The sequence below is a fragment of the Schistocerca piceifrons genome, chromosome 2 (assembly GCF_021461385.2).
Source record: "Schistocerca piceifrons isolate TAMUIC-IGC-003096 chromosome 2, iqSchPice1.1, whole genome shotgun sequence".
NCBI lineage: Eukaryota > Metazoa > Arthropoda > Insecta > Orthoptera > Acrididae > Schistocerca > Schistocerca piceifrons.
This window is the reverse complement of record NC_060139.1, coordinates 259,668,904-259,682,201: the sequence shown is the minus strand read 5'-3', so window position 1 is coordinate 259,682,201 and position 13,298 is coordinate 259,668,904. Positions and strand designations below refer to the sequence as shown.

General features: G+C 39.0%; 1 protein-coding gene across 1 annotated transcript in view; it reads left to right on the top strand.

Annotated features, from left to right (window-relative positions):
• Positions 1–13,298, top strand: part of LOC124776942 (recQ-mediated genome instability protein 1-like) — a 130,362-nt gene that overhangs the window by 98,215 nt on the left and 18,849 nt on the right. Inside the window, exons 7-8 of the mRNA XM_047252164.1 lie at positions 2,269–2,364; positions 2,467–2,697. Of these exons, the coding sequence (XP_047108120.1) occupies positions 2,269–2,364; positions 2,467–2,637 (267 nt within the window). The 3' untranslated portion in view covers positions 2,638–2,697. The remainder of the gene's footprint in view (positions 1–2,268; positions 2,365–2,466; positions 2,698–13,298) is intronic.

Sequence of the window (13,298 nt, the reverse complement as noted above, 5' to 3'; positions counted from 1 at the left end):
GGTAGTTTTCTCAAAAATGGAGGTTGTTGAATCAAAATATCTTAGGCACTTTCATTTTATGTTTTACACAAGTGATTTGCCAAATATGAGCCAAATCAGTTGGTGTGTCTGAGGCTACCCCTTGTCAGCGACGGGCTTCTTTGCCGTACTCTATGAAGTCATCCTTACCACTGCTGTACACAAGGCACATCCGAATGAACGATGTGGAATAAATATGGCGTGCACATCCATCAAGAGCATTGACATGTTGCTGAGGCTATGCAAATGCCAGCATGATACCAGTAAAACAGCCATAGCTTATGACGTGAGATACCCTGGCCGAAGAGCTCCATCTACCCATACGTTTTTTTGTGCTGAATGACAAGTCGTTTGAGAAACAGTGGTAGCAGTAGATGAATACCAGCAAGAAGTGACGATTTGATAGTGTGTGTTTTAGCTGCGGTACACCGTGCTTCGCATGTCAGCTTACGAGTAGTTGCTCTAGGCACTTGTGTCACTCTTATATCCACGTGATGAATAGTATGCAGTCATAAGTTTTACACGTATCACCTGACCCTGACACAGAGCTCCTTGGAAATGATATCCACATTCACAAATTACGATTTTGTGAACTGTCACAATATGCTTTAGTTGGCCACAGAAAAATCCTTGGTGGGTACATCACATTGAAAGGACGTGGTCCGTGATGATGTGGAATCCTTGATGCTGAAATTGTCAGTTGGCACTACTTTGCAAGGAGATTTATTATGTGTTTGTCGTTCACAGTTTCGGTGCTGTTCTTGAAAGTTTCAGTATAGACATTAGAGGTCATATGTGGATGCAACATGAGGTCACCCAGCGCGTTCTGGCTGCGGTGTTGTGCAATAATTGAAAACAGATTTCCTGAAATATGGTTAACACACCATAGCCTTCAGGAATTGCTCACAAATTTGCCCAGTTTAATTTCTGTAGGTTTCTTATAGTATCTTGCATTGATTTAAATTAATTTTTATGCAGTTGGGTAAATACATTGGCTACATGATAGAAAAAAGTGTTTCATTGTAAAAATTTGATTTGTTGCCATAACTCTCCTGGAAATAACTAAAAAAACTACATTCATAACTGTGCAGAAAGAGTAAAGTTCCTTACGTCTAGCTACCTAAATAAATATTCCTTTTGTAAGTGTTCTGGAGTGCATGTGTGGTTTATAGAATATTCTGTTGTATTGTTCTTTCTCTGATGTCTTTTGACACACTCCAGTACATGGAAGACCACAATTGAAGTGAAATGTTTTGGCAGTTATTCACAAAACATCCTAATTTTTACGGTTTCAGAATATTTCCTGTTTCACGTACATTATTAAATGTTACATATCACATTTCTATCAAAAGTTGGTTTACTAGATAATGAAGAAATATTATCAACCTTTTCACTGCAGAAATTGTCACCCATGAGTTTATTGTGCCTAAAAGGAAAGTTCCTTAGTTTTCCAAAGAGAATAGCAAAATCATAATATGTTACATATGAAAATTTGAAATAAAATGTCACCATTACTTTTTATAGCAAGTACTTGTATCTCTCTTGATTTTTAGGTGCTACAGTACCTTAATGAAATCTTATAGTTTATCAGCTGAGTGTTAAAAATGTTCCTTGAACATTATATAGTCGATTTTCCTTCATGTCAGTTTCGCTTGTAGAGGGTGAGTAGAAAACGTGTCATAACATTGCTTCAGGATGATGCAGTCACTTGCCTGACAACCAGATGTAATTAGGGAAATTCGCTGAGAGAGACTGCGGCCTCAAGTGTTTTTCCTCATGTCACATATCATGTTCATTTGTTTATTCGTGTGTCTCCTTTCCAGAACAATACACAGAGCATAAACTGATGTGCAAACTTGCACATGGGGATGGCAAGTACATTGGGCAGTTTGTGTAGATTGTAGTGAAGATACATTCCTTGCATGCCTTTGGTCAGCTTTCATGGTGGTTGTGCATTACGTCTTTCCATTTGTGGATAATGTTTAATAATGGGGAGAAAAGAAAAAGTTGTTCTAAGTACTTGTCAACCCTTTCTCCCAATGTTATCGTGTGTTTTTCCTTACTGGTAAAATATTCTTAAACAGATGCGCCATATGAACCAGTAATTTGAGTAACTTCTTGGCATCAATAAAATAAAATAAAATACATCACAGCACCTAATTGTTTTCCCTTTGCATTTAAGAATACTTTCATTAAGCTCTTGTGATCTGCTTAGAAGCTTCTCCATTTAAAAAAAAAAATTTGTTTCAGGTGCTGGATGATTTTATTGGATACAGTCTTAATGAAGTTAAAGCAATGAAGAAGGATGTAGACAAAAATCCTCTTATTAAAGAGAGATTGAACAAGGTACAGTAGTACTTTCAGTAAATGAAATTAGAAATGAACCTAATGTAATACCAAGCCAAGATAAAGCTTATACACTGATAATGTGTGTTACATTGTTTACAGGCTCTCCAGAAAGCACAGCAGCAGTTGATTGAATTAAATGCACTTTTTACTCTTTCATTTGACCCGGAAAGTGATTTACCATGTGTAACAATGGTAACAGATTTGAAAGAAGAGCATCTCAAAGCACTGAAAGCAAGAGTGCGTATTGCGCAGTCTCTAAAACACAGTTGATGATGCTGACAGCACAGATGTTTATCCTCTGGGCATTATTATGCCTGTGTGTCTTGGAAGGTATGTGAATGTGGATATACATTATTAAAATTACTTTTCCTCCTATTTCCTTTTCCACATTAATCTCATTTAGTCCACCAAAGATGATAACTCATTTGACTGAAGCCATAGGGCAATATAGACTTCTCTGTTTCCACTGTCCCCTCCTCTGTCCTGCCATGAAGTCGGTAGAGTCGGGGAATATCTTCACCAAGGCTCATCATCATCTGCTGTGTTCCTCACTGTACAGCTCAGTTTATTATGACAGCTGCAATGAAAGAAATGATGTGATGTGAAAAGATGCTTCATATAAAAGGAAATAGGGGCAATGATTCAGTTCTGCAGTAGAGCTTATTCATTTCAGAAACATAAACAGTAGAGCTAAAAGTTCAGTGTCTGTGCCGTACCTGTATTAAATATTATTTATTTGCTGTCCTTATAACAATCAATATTGGGACACTGTCTTAGATTTAATTCATGCGTACAAAGCCTTAGTTCACTATTAGTGAAGATTAGGAATTACCAGTTTTTTGTTACAGAAGTAAACTTGTGGCTATAAATACTATTTTAGAAAGAGACATTACAACTTGAAAACCGAGCAATGTGGCACAGTGTTTAGCACACTGGACTTGCATCTGGTAGGACAATTGTTCAAACACACATCCTGCCATCCTGATTTAGGTTTTCCATGACATCCTTAAATTGCTTCAGGCAAATGCTGGGATGGTTCCTTTGAAAGGGCACGGCCGATTTCCTTCCCCATCTTTCGCTAATCGGATGGGACTGATGACCTCTCTGTTTGGTTCCCTCCCCCCGAATCAACCAACCAACAACTTGAAATATAAATGCATAACACTGTTTTCCAGAGAGACATTACAACTTGAAATTTTTTCTATGGAATAACAGCTTTTCTCTGTTAATAAATACTTCAGATTATTCTTTAAGGTGTTTAAATTAATGGTCTTAGTTCAGATGGAAATCTGTAATCTATTGTAAAAAATTGTTCATATTGTAAGCTCTCCCCCTTCCCCTCCCCCTAAAAATCTCGTCTGTATAGACTGTTGGTGTCCCACCCCATACCTCAAGACAAGGATGTATGAATCCTAAATGTATTTGCTTTAAGCTATCATACCCCAGGAAGACCAAGACTGTTTCAGTAGATATGGATGTGTGCTGATTTGCTTGCAGATGTGACCTATGTGCTCTTTTCATCACTGATGTTCATCAACAATAGTGCCCAAAATTTGTGTCTATTTCTGTAGCTAAATCACACTGGAGGTGGAAATGTGCACCATTTATTTTCTGATTATAGCTAAGCATGAATTGCGCTCTCACTTTCTTCTCTTTATTCAAAAGTAGCTTTTTTGCCCAAGGGTAGGCTGGCAGAAAATTGTAATGATTTCACTACTGTTGGCAGCATTTTGCGTATCATAGCACCAGCTGGCAAAAGATGTGTCATCACCATAGCAATTTCGGCATTTATTTAAATCGTTTAACTTAAACAGGAACAGAAAAGGCCCTAATGCACTTCCATGGGACACACCACATCGAAGTATCGTGTAGGTTGACATAAGTGTCACCAACAGTTCTTTCCTTTTATAAGTTAGCTTGACACACTGTTCCCTGTATTCAAAAAGGGGGTAGGCAGTTGTAAGGCTACTCTTCTAATCCAGTATTTTTCTCTTTTATGCAATAGAATTGTGTGATTCACATTATTTACATCTACATCTGTACTCTGCAAATCACCATCAGTGCATGGCAGAGGGTACATCCCATTTTACCAGTATTAGGGTTTCTTCCTGTTCCATTCACATATGGAGCATGGGAAGAATGACTGAATGCCTCTGTGCATGCTATAATTATTCTAATCTTCTCCTCATGATCCCTCTGTGAACGATACATAGGAGGTTGTAATATATCCTAGAGTAATCATTTAAAGCCTGTTCTTGAAACTTTGTTAATAGACTTTCTTGGGATGGTTTATGTCTGTCTTCAAGGGTCAGCGATTCCAGTTGCTTCATTATCTCTGTGACACTCTCGTGTCTCTGTGACACTTTCCCATGGATTAAACAAACCTGCGACCATTCGTGCTGCCCTTCTCTATATACGTTAAATATCCCCCATTAATCATATCTGGTGGGATTCCACACACTTGAGCACTATTCTAGGATGGGTCCCACAAGAGATTTGTAAGAAATCTGTTTTCTAGATTGATCGCACTTTCCCTGTATTCTATCAATAAACTGAAGTCTGCCATCTGCTTTACCCATGACTGAACCTATGTGATCACTCCATTTTATATCGCTACAAAGTGTTACACCCACATATTTGCATGAGTTGGCTGATTCAAACAGTGACTGATATTATTGTTGTAGGGTATTACGTTTTTCCGTTTTGTGAAGTGCACAATTTTACAATTCTGGACATTCAGAGCAAGTTGCCAGTCTGTGCACCATGTTGAAATCATATCAAGAGCTCACAGAATATTTATGCAGCTTCTTTCAGATAGTACTCCATTATAGATAACTGCATCATCTGCAAAAAGGCTGATTTTACTACTAATATTGTCTGCAAGGTCATTAATATACAACATGGACAGCAAAGGTCCCAACACACATCCCTGGGATGTACCCGAAGTTACTTTACGTCTGACGATGACTCTCCTCCCTACCAAAAGGTTATCAAGCAAGTCACAAATTTCAGTTGATAACTAATACAATTGTATATTTGACAATAAGTGTAGGAGGTGCAGTACTGAGTCAAATGCTTTTCAGAAATCAGGATAAGCTGCTTGTACCTGGTTGTCTTGATTCAAAGCTTTCAGTATGTCATGTGAGATAAGAGCGAGTTGGGTTTCACATGATCGACATTTTCAAAAACCATGCTGGGTGGCACTGAGGAGGTCATTCTGTTCAAGATACCTCATTATGTTAGGGCTCAGAATATGTTCTAAAATTCAACAACAAATTTATATCAAGGATATTGGATGGTAGTTTTGTGGATCACTTTTACTACCCTTCTTATAGATGGCTGTGACTTGAGCCTTTTTCCAAAAACTGATGGCTTTTCTTCCCGAGGGACCTACAATAGATTATAGTAAAAAGAGGAGCTAACTGAGCCACAAATTCAGTATAGAATCTGACAGGGATTCCATTGGGGCCTGGAGCTGTGTTCTGTTGTAATGATTTCAGCTTTTTCTCAACATCAGTGACATTAATATGTATTTCATTCATCTTTGCACTGGTATGAGGATTTTTCATTCATCTTTGCACTGGTATGAGGATTAAATTGGGGCAACTCTCCTGGGTTTTCCTTAGTAAAGGAACATTTGATAATGGAGTTAATCATTTCAGAATTTACTTTGCTACCCTCAGTTTCAGTTACTGTCTCATTCGCAAGGGACTGGACAGAAACTTTGGTGCCACTAACAGCCTTTACATACGACCAAAATATTTGACAATATTTTGCTATGGTAGTCATTGAAGGCATCAAACATTGATCTCTTTACAAGCAAATGTGTTTCATTCAGCATCTCTCTACCTATAGCCCTACACTATGTTCTACACTTGTTGTTGTTGTTGTTGTTGGTGGTGGTGGTGGGTGGTGGTGGTCATGGTGGTGTCTTCAGTCCAAAGTCTGGTTTGATGCAGCTCTCCATGCTTCTCTATCCTGTGCAAGCCTCTTCACTCCAAGTAACTACTGCAACATGCATCCTTCTGAACCTGCTTAGTGTATTCATCTCTTGGTCTCACACTGTGTTTTTTACCCTCCACACTTCCCTCCAACAGTACTAAATTGACGATCTCTTGATGCCTCAGAATGTGTCCTACCAACTGTTCCCTTTTCTTCTCAAGTTGTACCACAAATTCCTCTTCACCCCAGTTCTGTCTGCCGCTCATGGTCTTGCAGTAGCGTGCTCGCTTCTCGCGCACGGGGTCCCGGGTTCGATTCCCAGTGGGGTCAGGGATTTTCTCTGCCTCGAGATGACTGGGTGTTGTGTGTCTTTCATCATCATTTCATCCTCATTCACTCGCAAATCGCCGTAGTGGCGTTAAAGAACTTGTGGAGCAGCGCGAGCGAACTGCCCCGCAAGGGGTCTCCAATGCCATACTCTCATTATTATTACCCCGGTTCTATTCAGTACCTCCTCATTAGTTATGTGATCTACCCATCTAATCTTGTGTATTCTACTGTTCAAGCACATTTCAAAAGCTTCTATTCTCTTCTTGTCCAAACTATCTATTGTCCATATTTCACTTCCATACATGGAAAGGACGTCCTGGCTCTTAAATCTATACTCGACTCGATGTTAGCAAATTTCTCTTCTGCAGAAACACTTTCCTTGCCATCGCCAGTCTACATTTTATATCCTCTCCACTTTGACCATCATCAGCTATTTTGCTGCCTAAATAACAAAACTCAGCTACTACTTTAAGTGTCTTATTTCCTAATCTAATTCCATCAGCTTCACCTGTTTCAATTTGAGTACATTCCATTATCCTCATTTTGCTTTTATTTAATGCCCACCCCAGATAATGAGTCATCCCAAAAAAAATCTCACATGCAGCTTCAATTCCTATCTTGGTGGATTTGAGTTTCTTGTACATTGCAACAAATACACCACCTCCAATTCCTATTTGCCTATCCTTTCGATATACACTTAAATTTTGCACAAAGATCTCACTGCTATCAATTTCAGGTTTCAACCAGCTTTCTGTACCTAGTATTATGTGAGCTTCATTGTTTCTCATGAGCACTTCAAACTCTAGCACTTTGTTGCAAGTGCTTCGACAGTTTACAATTAGGATTGTAATACTCTCACGTGTGGGAGGCATTTTGATCTTACACTGATACTTCTACTTCTTACAGCTATCGTTATCTGGATTGGATGGAGAGTCGTTTAATGTAAAAAAATAAAAGAAACAAAGAAAAAAAAAACTTGTGTGCACCCCTCATACAGTCAGCTACCTGATTTGCAGCCTCTAATGTGTAGTGCACACTTGACGTATTTAGTGAGACCCCACAGTTCTCAACCCTATGGTGGAAGTCCAGGAAGTTGCAGCCTTGCTTGTCACAGAACTTTCAAAGTCTCTGTTTCAGTCCTTCTGCTCAACTGAGAACCAAAGGGCCATGATTAGTTCTGTGGAAAATGCTACAAATTGTGAGCTTTGTTGAAACTCCACACGCAAGGCTGGTCTTCTCGACCTTCTCTGCCAGTTGCTTGAATGACCCAAGAATTACTTCAGAGCCCAGACAACAGGCTTCATTTGTTCCAACATGTGCCACAATCTGCTGTTGGTTGCACTCTGTTCCCTCAATGATTGTTAGAACAGCCTCTTCAACATGTTGAATAAGGCCCCCAGTCATAGACACTGAATGCACCTGGTGTCCTTTCCTATCTCGTGCTGCCTTTTCCCTAAGGGGTACCATCATTTGCCATGTGTTTGAACTACTGATAGTTAATAGATCCTTATTCTTCCATGTTTGCCTTCTCTTGACCCCAAACAAAACAGGTTTTCCCAAAATTGGTGAAGTGAGTCCACTGGGTCAGTGTCAGTGAAAGATAGCACCTCAGACTTGCTAGAGGAATCTGTACAATACCCTGAGTCCTCTCTGGCCTCCGTCCATGCTGTACAGGATGCCTAGATCTACCATTGACACGCCATTTGCAGTCAAATCATAGTTCATGTGCTTTCTGCAGAGGAAACAGGAGCCACAGGAGAGGATAGTACCTGAGGTACATCTGGTACAGGTATCACAGATACACAACTCTCGGGAGATCTTCAAACACACCGATTCGCAGCAGCTGTCAGTCATGTGACAGTAGTCAGGGCAATTTCCACCTGCTTACGAATATCAACCAACTCATCCTGTGCTTGAGAACAGCATTCACAGTGGCGCTGCATTTTGGCTGGTGCAGTGTATTACAAGGCAGTGAACAGAGGACTTTAAATTAAACCTGCTGATTATCTTGTAATTTGTTGAGCTAAAATGTTGCTAATTCCCTGTAAGAATTGAAGCAGGTACACAAAATGAGATTTCTACTAAGGCAACATAAAAACATGTGGCAAAATATTTTGATGTTAATTATAGTTGCTGGAAGACTTGAAAACAGAGTTTATTTACGAAAAATGCAGATAATATGGAGGGCTACTCCTCTTTAAGGGAACACTACATGTAACACAACATGTTAGCTAGAAAATCTGCTACATTAACTGAATCACAAACCCTGATTTGTTTCAGATTGCTCTTAGATTATGCAAAGGACATTGGTAGCTTCCAAAAATTATATACAATGAAATTCAGGGGTGATGTATACTTTGGTTGACCTGTGAACCACAAACGCTGATTTCTACGAGTTAAATTATATATCCAAACACTCGTATCACTAACTTAAGGAAATATAGTTTTGTAAGTGTCCAAAAATTCTGAAACTAACCCATTTCTCACATAATTCTACTATGAAATTAGAGAAAGATTGTTTTGAATGACGATAGGCCCACTGTCCGTAAAAAATGTAAAAGAGCACAATTTAGTTTAAGCCTACAATTGACGATAACAATATTGGGTTATCGCAGCACTCACGAATGTTTGAAATTTCACATTATATCACAGTACAAACAGATATTGATACAATCAATGAAAGATAATGCAGAAGTGAAGCAAAGAATAAAATCTGTGAATATAGAAATTCAAATCAACACACGATCTTTTACATGCGTCTCGCACAAGAGAAAATTCCTAAGTCGGCTTTTATATATAAATAAATGTGCATATTGCATGGATTTTTTTCTCGTAGCTGATTCTGTGCACACTTCTACACTGGTGTGCCAAAGAAGAACATTGTAGTTTAAGTTTATCTCCATAAAAATCACTAAAATGTGCAGTACCAACAAAGCATGTCTTCTGCCTGTTGCAGCTAACAATGAAAAGCGTCAATGCAGAAGTATCAAAATCTTTTCTCATATCCTGAAAAATGCCTGTTATGTTGTCTCCTTTAGCCAGCTTGTGTAATATTTCTTGTATAAAAGTAACTGTTACAATAGATCTTCCTTTCCTAAAACTGTGTTGTGGAATGGTGAATAGATTATGTTGATGCAGTATGCCTCAGATTTAGTTAATATTACTTTCTCTAGTGATCTACTGAATTCAGAAGTTAATGGTATTCACCTATAGTTTTCTATGGCAGTTTTTATTCCCTTCTTGTACACTCATAGAATTTCAGTGGTTTTCAGGAGGTCAGGGAATTCTCCATGGCATAGTCTTCACTAATTCTCCTCTGCATTCCTTTAGCAGCTGAGGTGAAATGTCATCCCAGCTGCAAGACATTTTAGGTTGAAGTTTTGAATTGATTGCTAGGAGTTCCCTTTCAGTAATGTCATAAATGAAAAGCCATTGGTTAGTGTTTCTAACATTAAAATTGGGTGTTCACATATGTACTTAATTTGTGCTAATTGTAGTAAACTTGTGTACGAATTTGTCACACTTCATTAGGGTCATTAATTATTTCATCACTTTCTTTTGACATTACCCTGTTTCCCATACTCTGTATGCATTATTCTCCAGGCTGTTTTACTGACACAACAGGAGTTGCTTACTTGACAGACATATTTCTGAGTTTTAAGGTTAGTCAAGGAATCTGTATTTTTTCTGAGAAGTTTATATTTTGTTAAAAAATATTGTAATTCAGTATCTCTAAAGAGTATGTAGTGATGTTTTATGTTCTCTCTCAGTTCAATGTTTTCAGGAGGGAAATTCTCAACCTTAGAATTATATGTTGTTGTTGTGGTCTACAGTCCTGAGACTGATTTGATGCAGCTCTCCATGCTACTCTATCCTGTGCAAGCTACTTCATCACCCAGTACCTACTGCAACCTACATCCTTCTGAATCTGCTTATTGTATTCATCTCTTGGTCTCCCTCTACGATTTTTACCATCCACGCTGCCCTCCTATACTAAATTGGTGATCCCTTGATGCCTCAGCGCATGTCCTACCAACCGATCCCTTCTTCTAGTCAAGTTGTGCCACAAACTTCTCTTCTCACCAATCCTATTCAATACCTCCTCATTAGTTATATGATCTACCCATCTAGTCTTCAGTATTCTTCTGTAGCACCACATTTCAAAAGCTTCTATTCTCTTCTTGTCCATGCTAGTTATTGTCCATGTATCACTTCCATTCATGGCTACACTCCATACAGATACTTTCAGAAACGACTTCCTGACACTTAAATCTGTACTCGATGTTAACAAATTTCTCTTCTTCAGAAACGCTTTCCTTGCCATTGCCAGTCTACATTTGATATCCTCTCTACTTTAACCATCATCAGTTATTTTGCTCCCCAAATAGCAAAACTCCTTTACTACTTTAAGTGTCTCATTTCCTAATCTAATTCCCTCAGCATCACCCGACTTAATTCGACTACATTCCAATATTCTCGTTTTGCTTTTGTTGATGTTCATCTTATATCCTCCTTTCAAGACACTATCCATTCCGTTCAACTGCTCTTCCAAGTCCTTTGCTGTCTCTGACAGAATTACAATGTCATCGGCGAACCTCAAAGTTTTTATTTCTTCTCCATGGATTTTAATACCTACTCCGAATTTTTCTATTGTTTCCTTCACTGCTTGCTCAATATACAGATTGAATAACATCGGGGAGAGGCTACAACCCTGTCTCACTCCCTTCCCAACCACTGCTTCCCTTTCATGTCCCTCGACTCTTATAACTGCCATCTGGTTTCTGTACAAATTGTAAATAGCCTTTCACTCCCTGTATTTTACCCCTGCCACCTTCAGAATTTGAGAGTATTCAAGTCAACATTGTCAAAAGCTTTCTCTAAGTCTACAAATGCTAGAAACGTAGGTTTGCCTTTCCTTAATCTAGCTTCTAAGATAAGTCGTAGGGTCAGTATTGCCTCACGTGTTCCAACATTTCTGCGGAATCCAAACTGATCTTTGCCGAGGTCGGCTTCTACCAGTTTTTCCATACGTCTGTAAAGAATTCGCGTTAGTATTTTGCAGCTGTGACTTATTAAACTGATATTTCGGTAATTTTCACATCTGTCGGCACCTGCTTTCTTTGGGATTGGAATTATTATATTCTTCTTGAAGTCTGAGGGTATTTTGCCTGTCTCATACATCTTGCTCACCAGATGGTAGAGTTTTGTCAGGGCTGGCTCTCCCAAGGCCGTCAGTAGTTCTAATGGAATGTTGTCTACTCCCAGGGCCTTGTTTCGACTCAGGTCTTTCAGTGCTCTGTCAAACTCTTCATGCAGTATCGTATCTCCCATTTCATCTTCATCTACATCCTCTTCCATTTCCATAATATTGTCCTCAAGTACGTCGCCCTTGTATAGACCCTCTATGTACTCATTCCACCTTTCTGCTTTCCCTTCTTTGCTTAGAACTGGGTTTCCATCTGAGCTCTTGATATTCATGCAAGTGGTTCTCTTCTCTCCAAATGTCTCTTTAATTTTCCTGTAGGCATTATCTATCTTACCCCTTGTGGTATAAGCCTCTACATCTTTACATTTGTCCTGTAGCCACCTCTGCTTAGCCATTTTGCATTTTCTGCCGATCTCATTTTTGAGATGTTTGTACTCCTTTTTGCCTGCTTCATTTACTGCATTTTTATATTTTCTCCTTTCATCAATTAAATTCAGTATTTCTTCTGTTACCCAAGGATTTCTACCAGCCCACGTCTTTTTACCTAATAGGTCCTCTGCTGCCTTCACTGCTTCATCTCTCAAAGCTATCCATTCTTCTTCTACTGTATTTCTTTCCCCCATTCCTGTCAATTGTTCCCTTATGCTCTCCCTGAAACACTCTACAACCTCTGGTTCTTTCAGTTTATCCAGGTCCCATCTCCTTAAATTCCCACCTTTTTGCAGTTTCTTCAGTTTTAATCCTCAGTTCATAACTAATAGATTGTGATCAGAGTCCACATCTGCCCCTGGAAATGTCTTACAATTTAAAACCTGGTTCCTAAATCTCTGTCTTGCCATTATATAATCTATCTGAAACCTGTCAGTATCTCCAGGCTTCTTCCATGTATACAACCTTCTTTCATGATTCTTGAACCAAGTGTTAGCTATGATTAAGTTGTGCTCTGTGCAAAATTCTATCAGGCGGGTTCCTCTTTCATTTCTTAGCCCCAATTCATATTCACCTACTAAAGGCCTTTACAAATGTCTGCTTGTGTCTGTGTATGTGCAGATGGATATGTGTGTGTGTGTGCGAGTGTATACCCGTCCTTTTTTCCCTCTAAGGTAAGTCTTTCCGCTCCCGGGATTGGAATGACTCCTTACCCTCTCACTTAAAACCCACATCCTTTTGTCTTTCCCTCTCCTTCCCTCTTTCCTGACGAAGCAACCATTGGTTGCGAAAGCTAGAATTTTGTGTGTATGTTTGTGTTTGTTTGTGTGTCTATCGACCTGCCAGCACTTTTGTTTGGTAAGTCTCATCATCTTTGTTTTTAGATATATTTTTCCCACGTGGAATGTTTCCCTCGATTATACAGGGCTATTACAAATGATTGAAGCGATTTCATAAATTCACTGTAGCTCCATTCATTGACATATGGTCACGACACACTACAGATACGTAGAAAAACTCATAA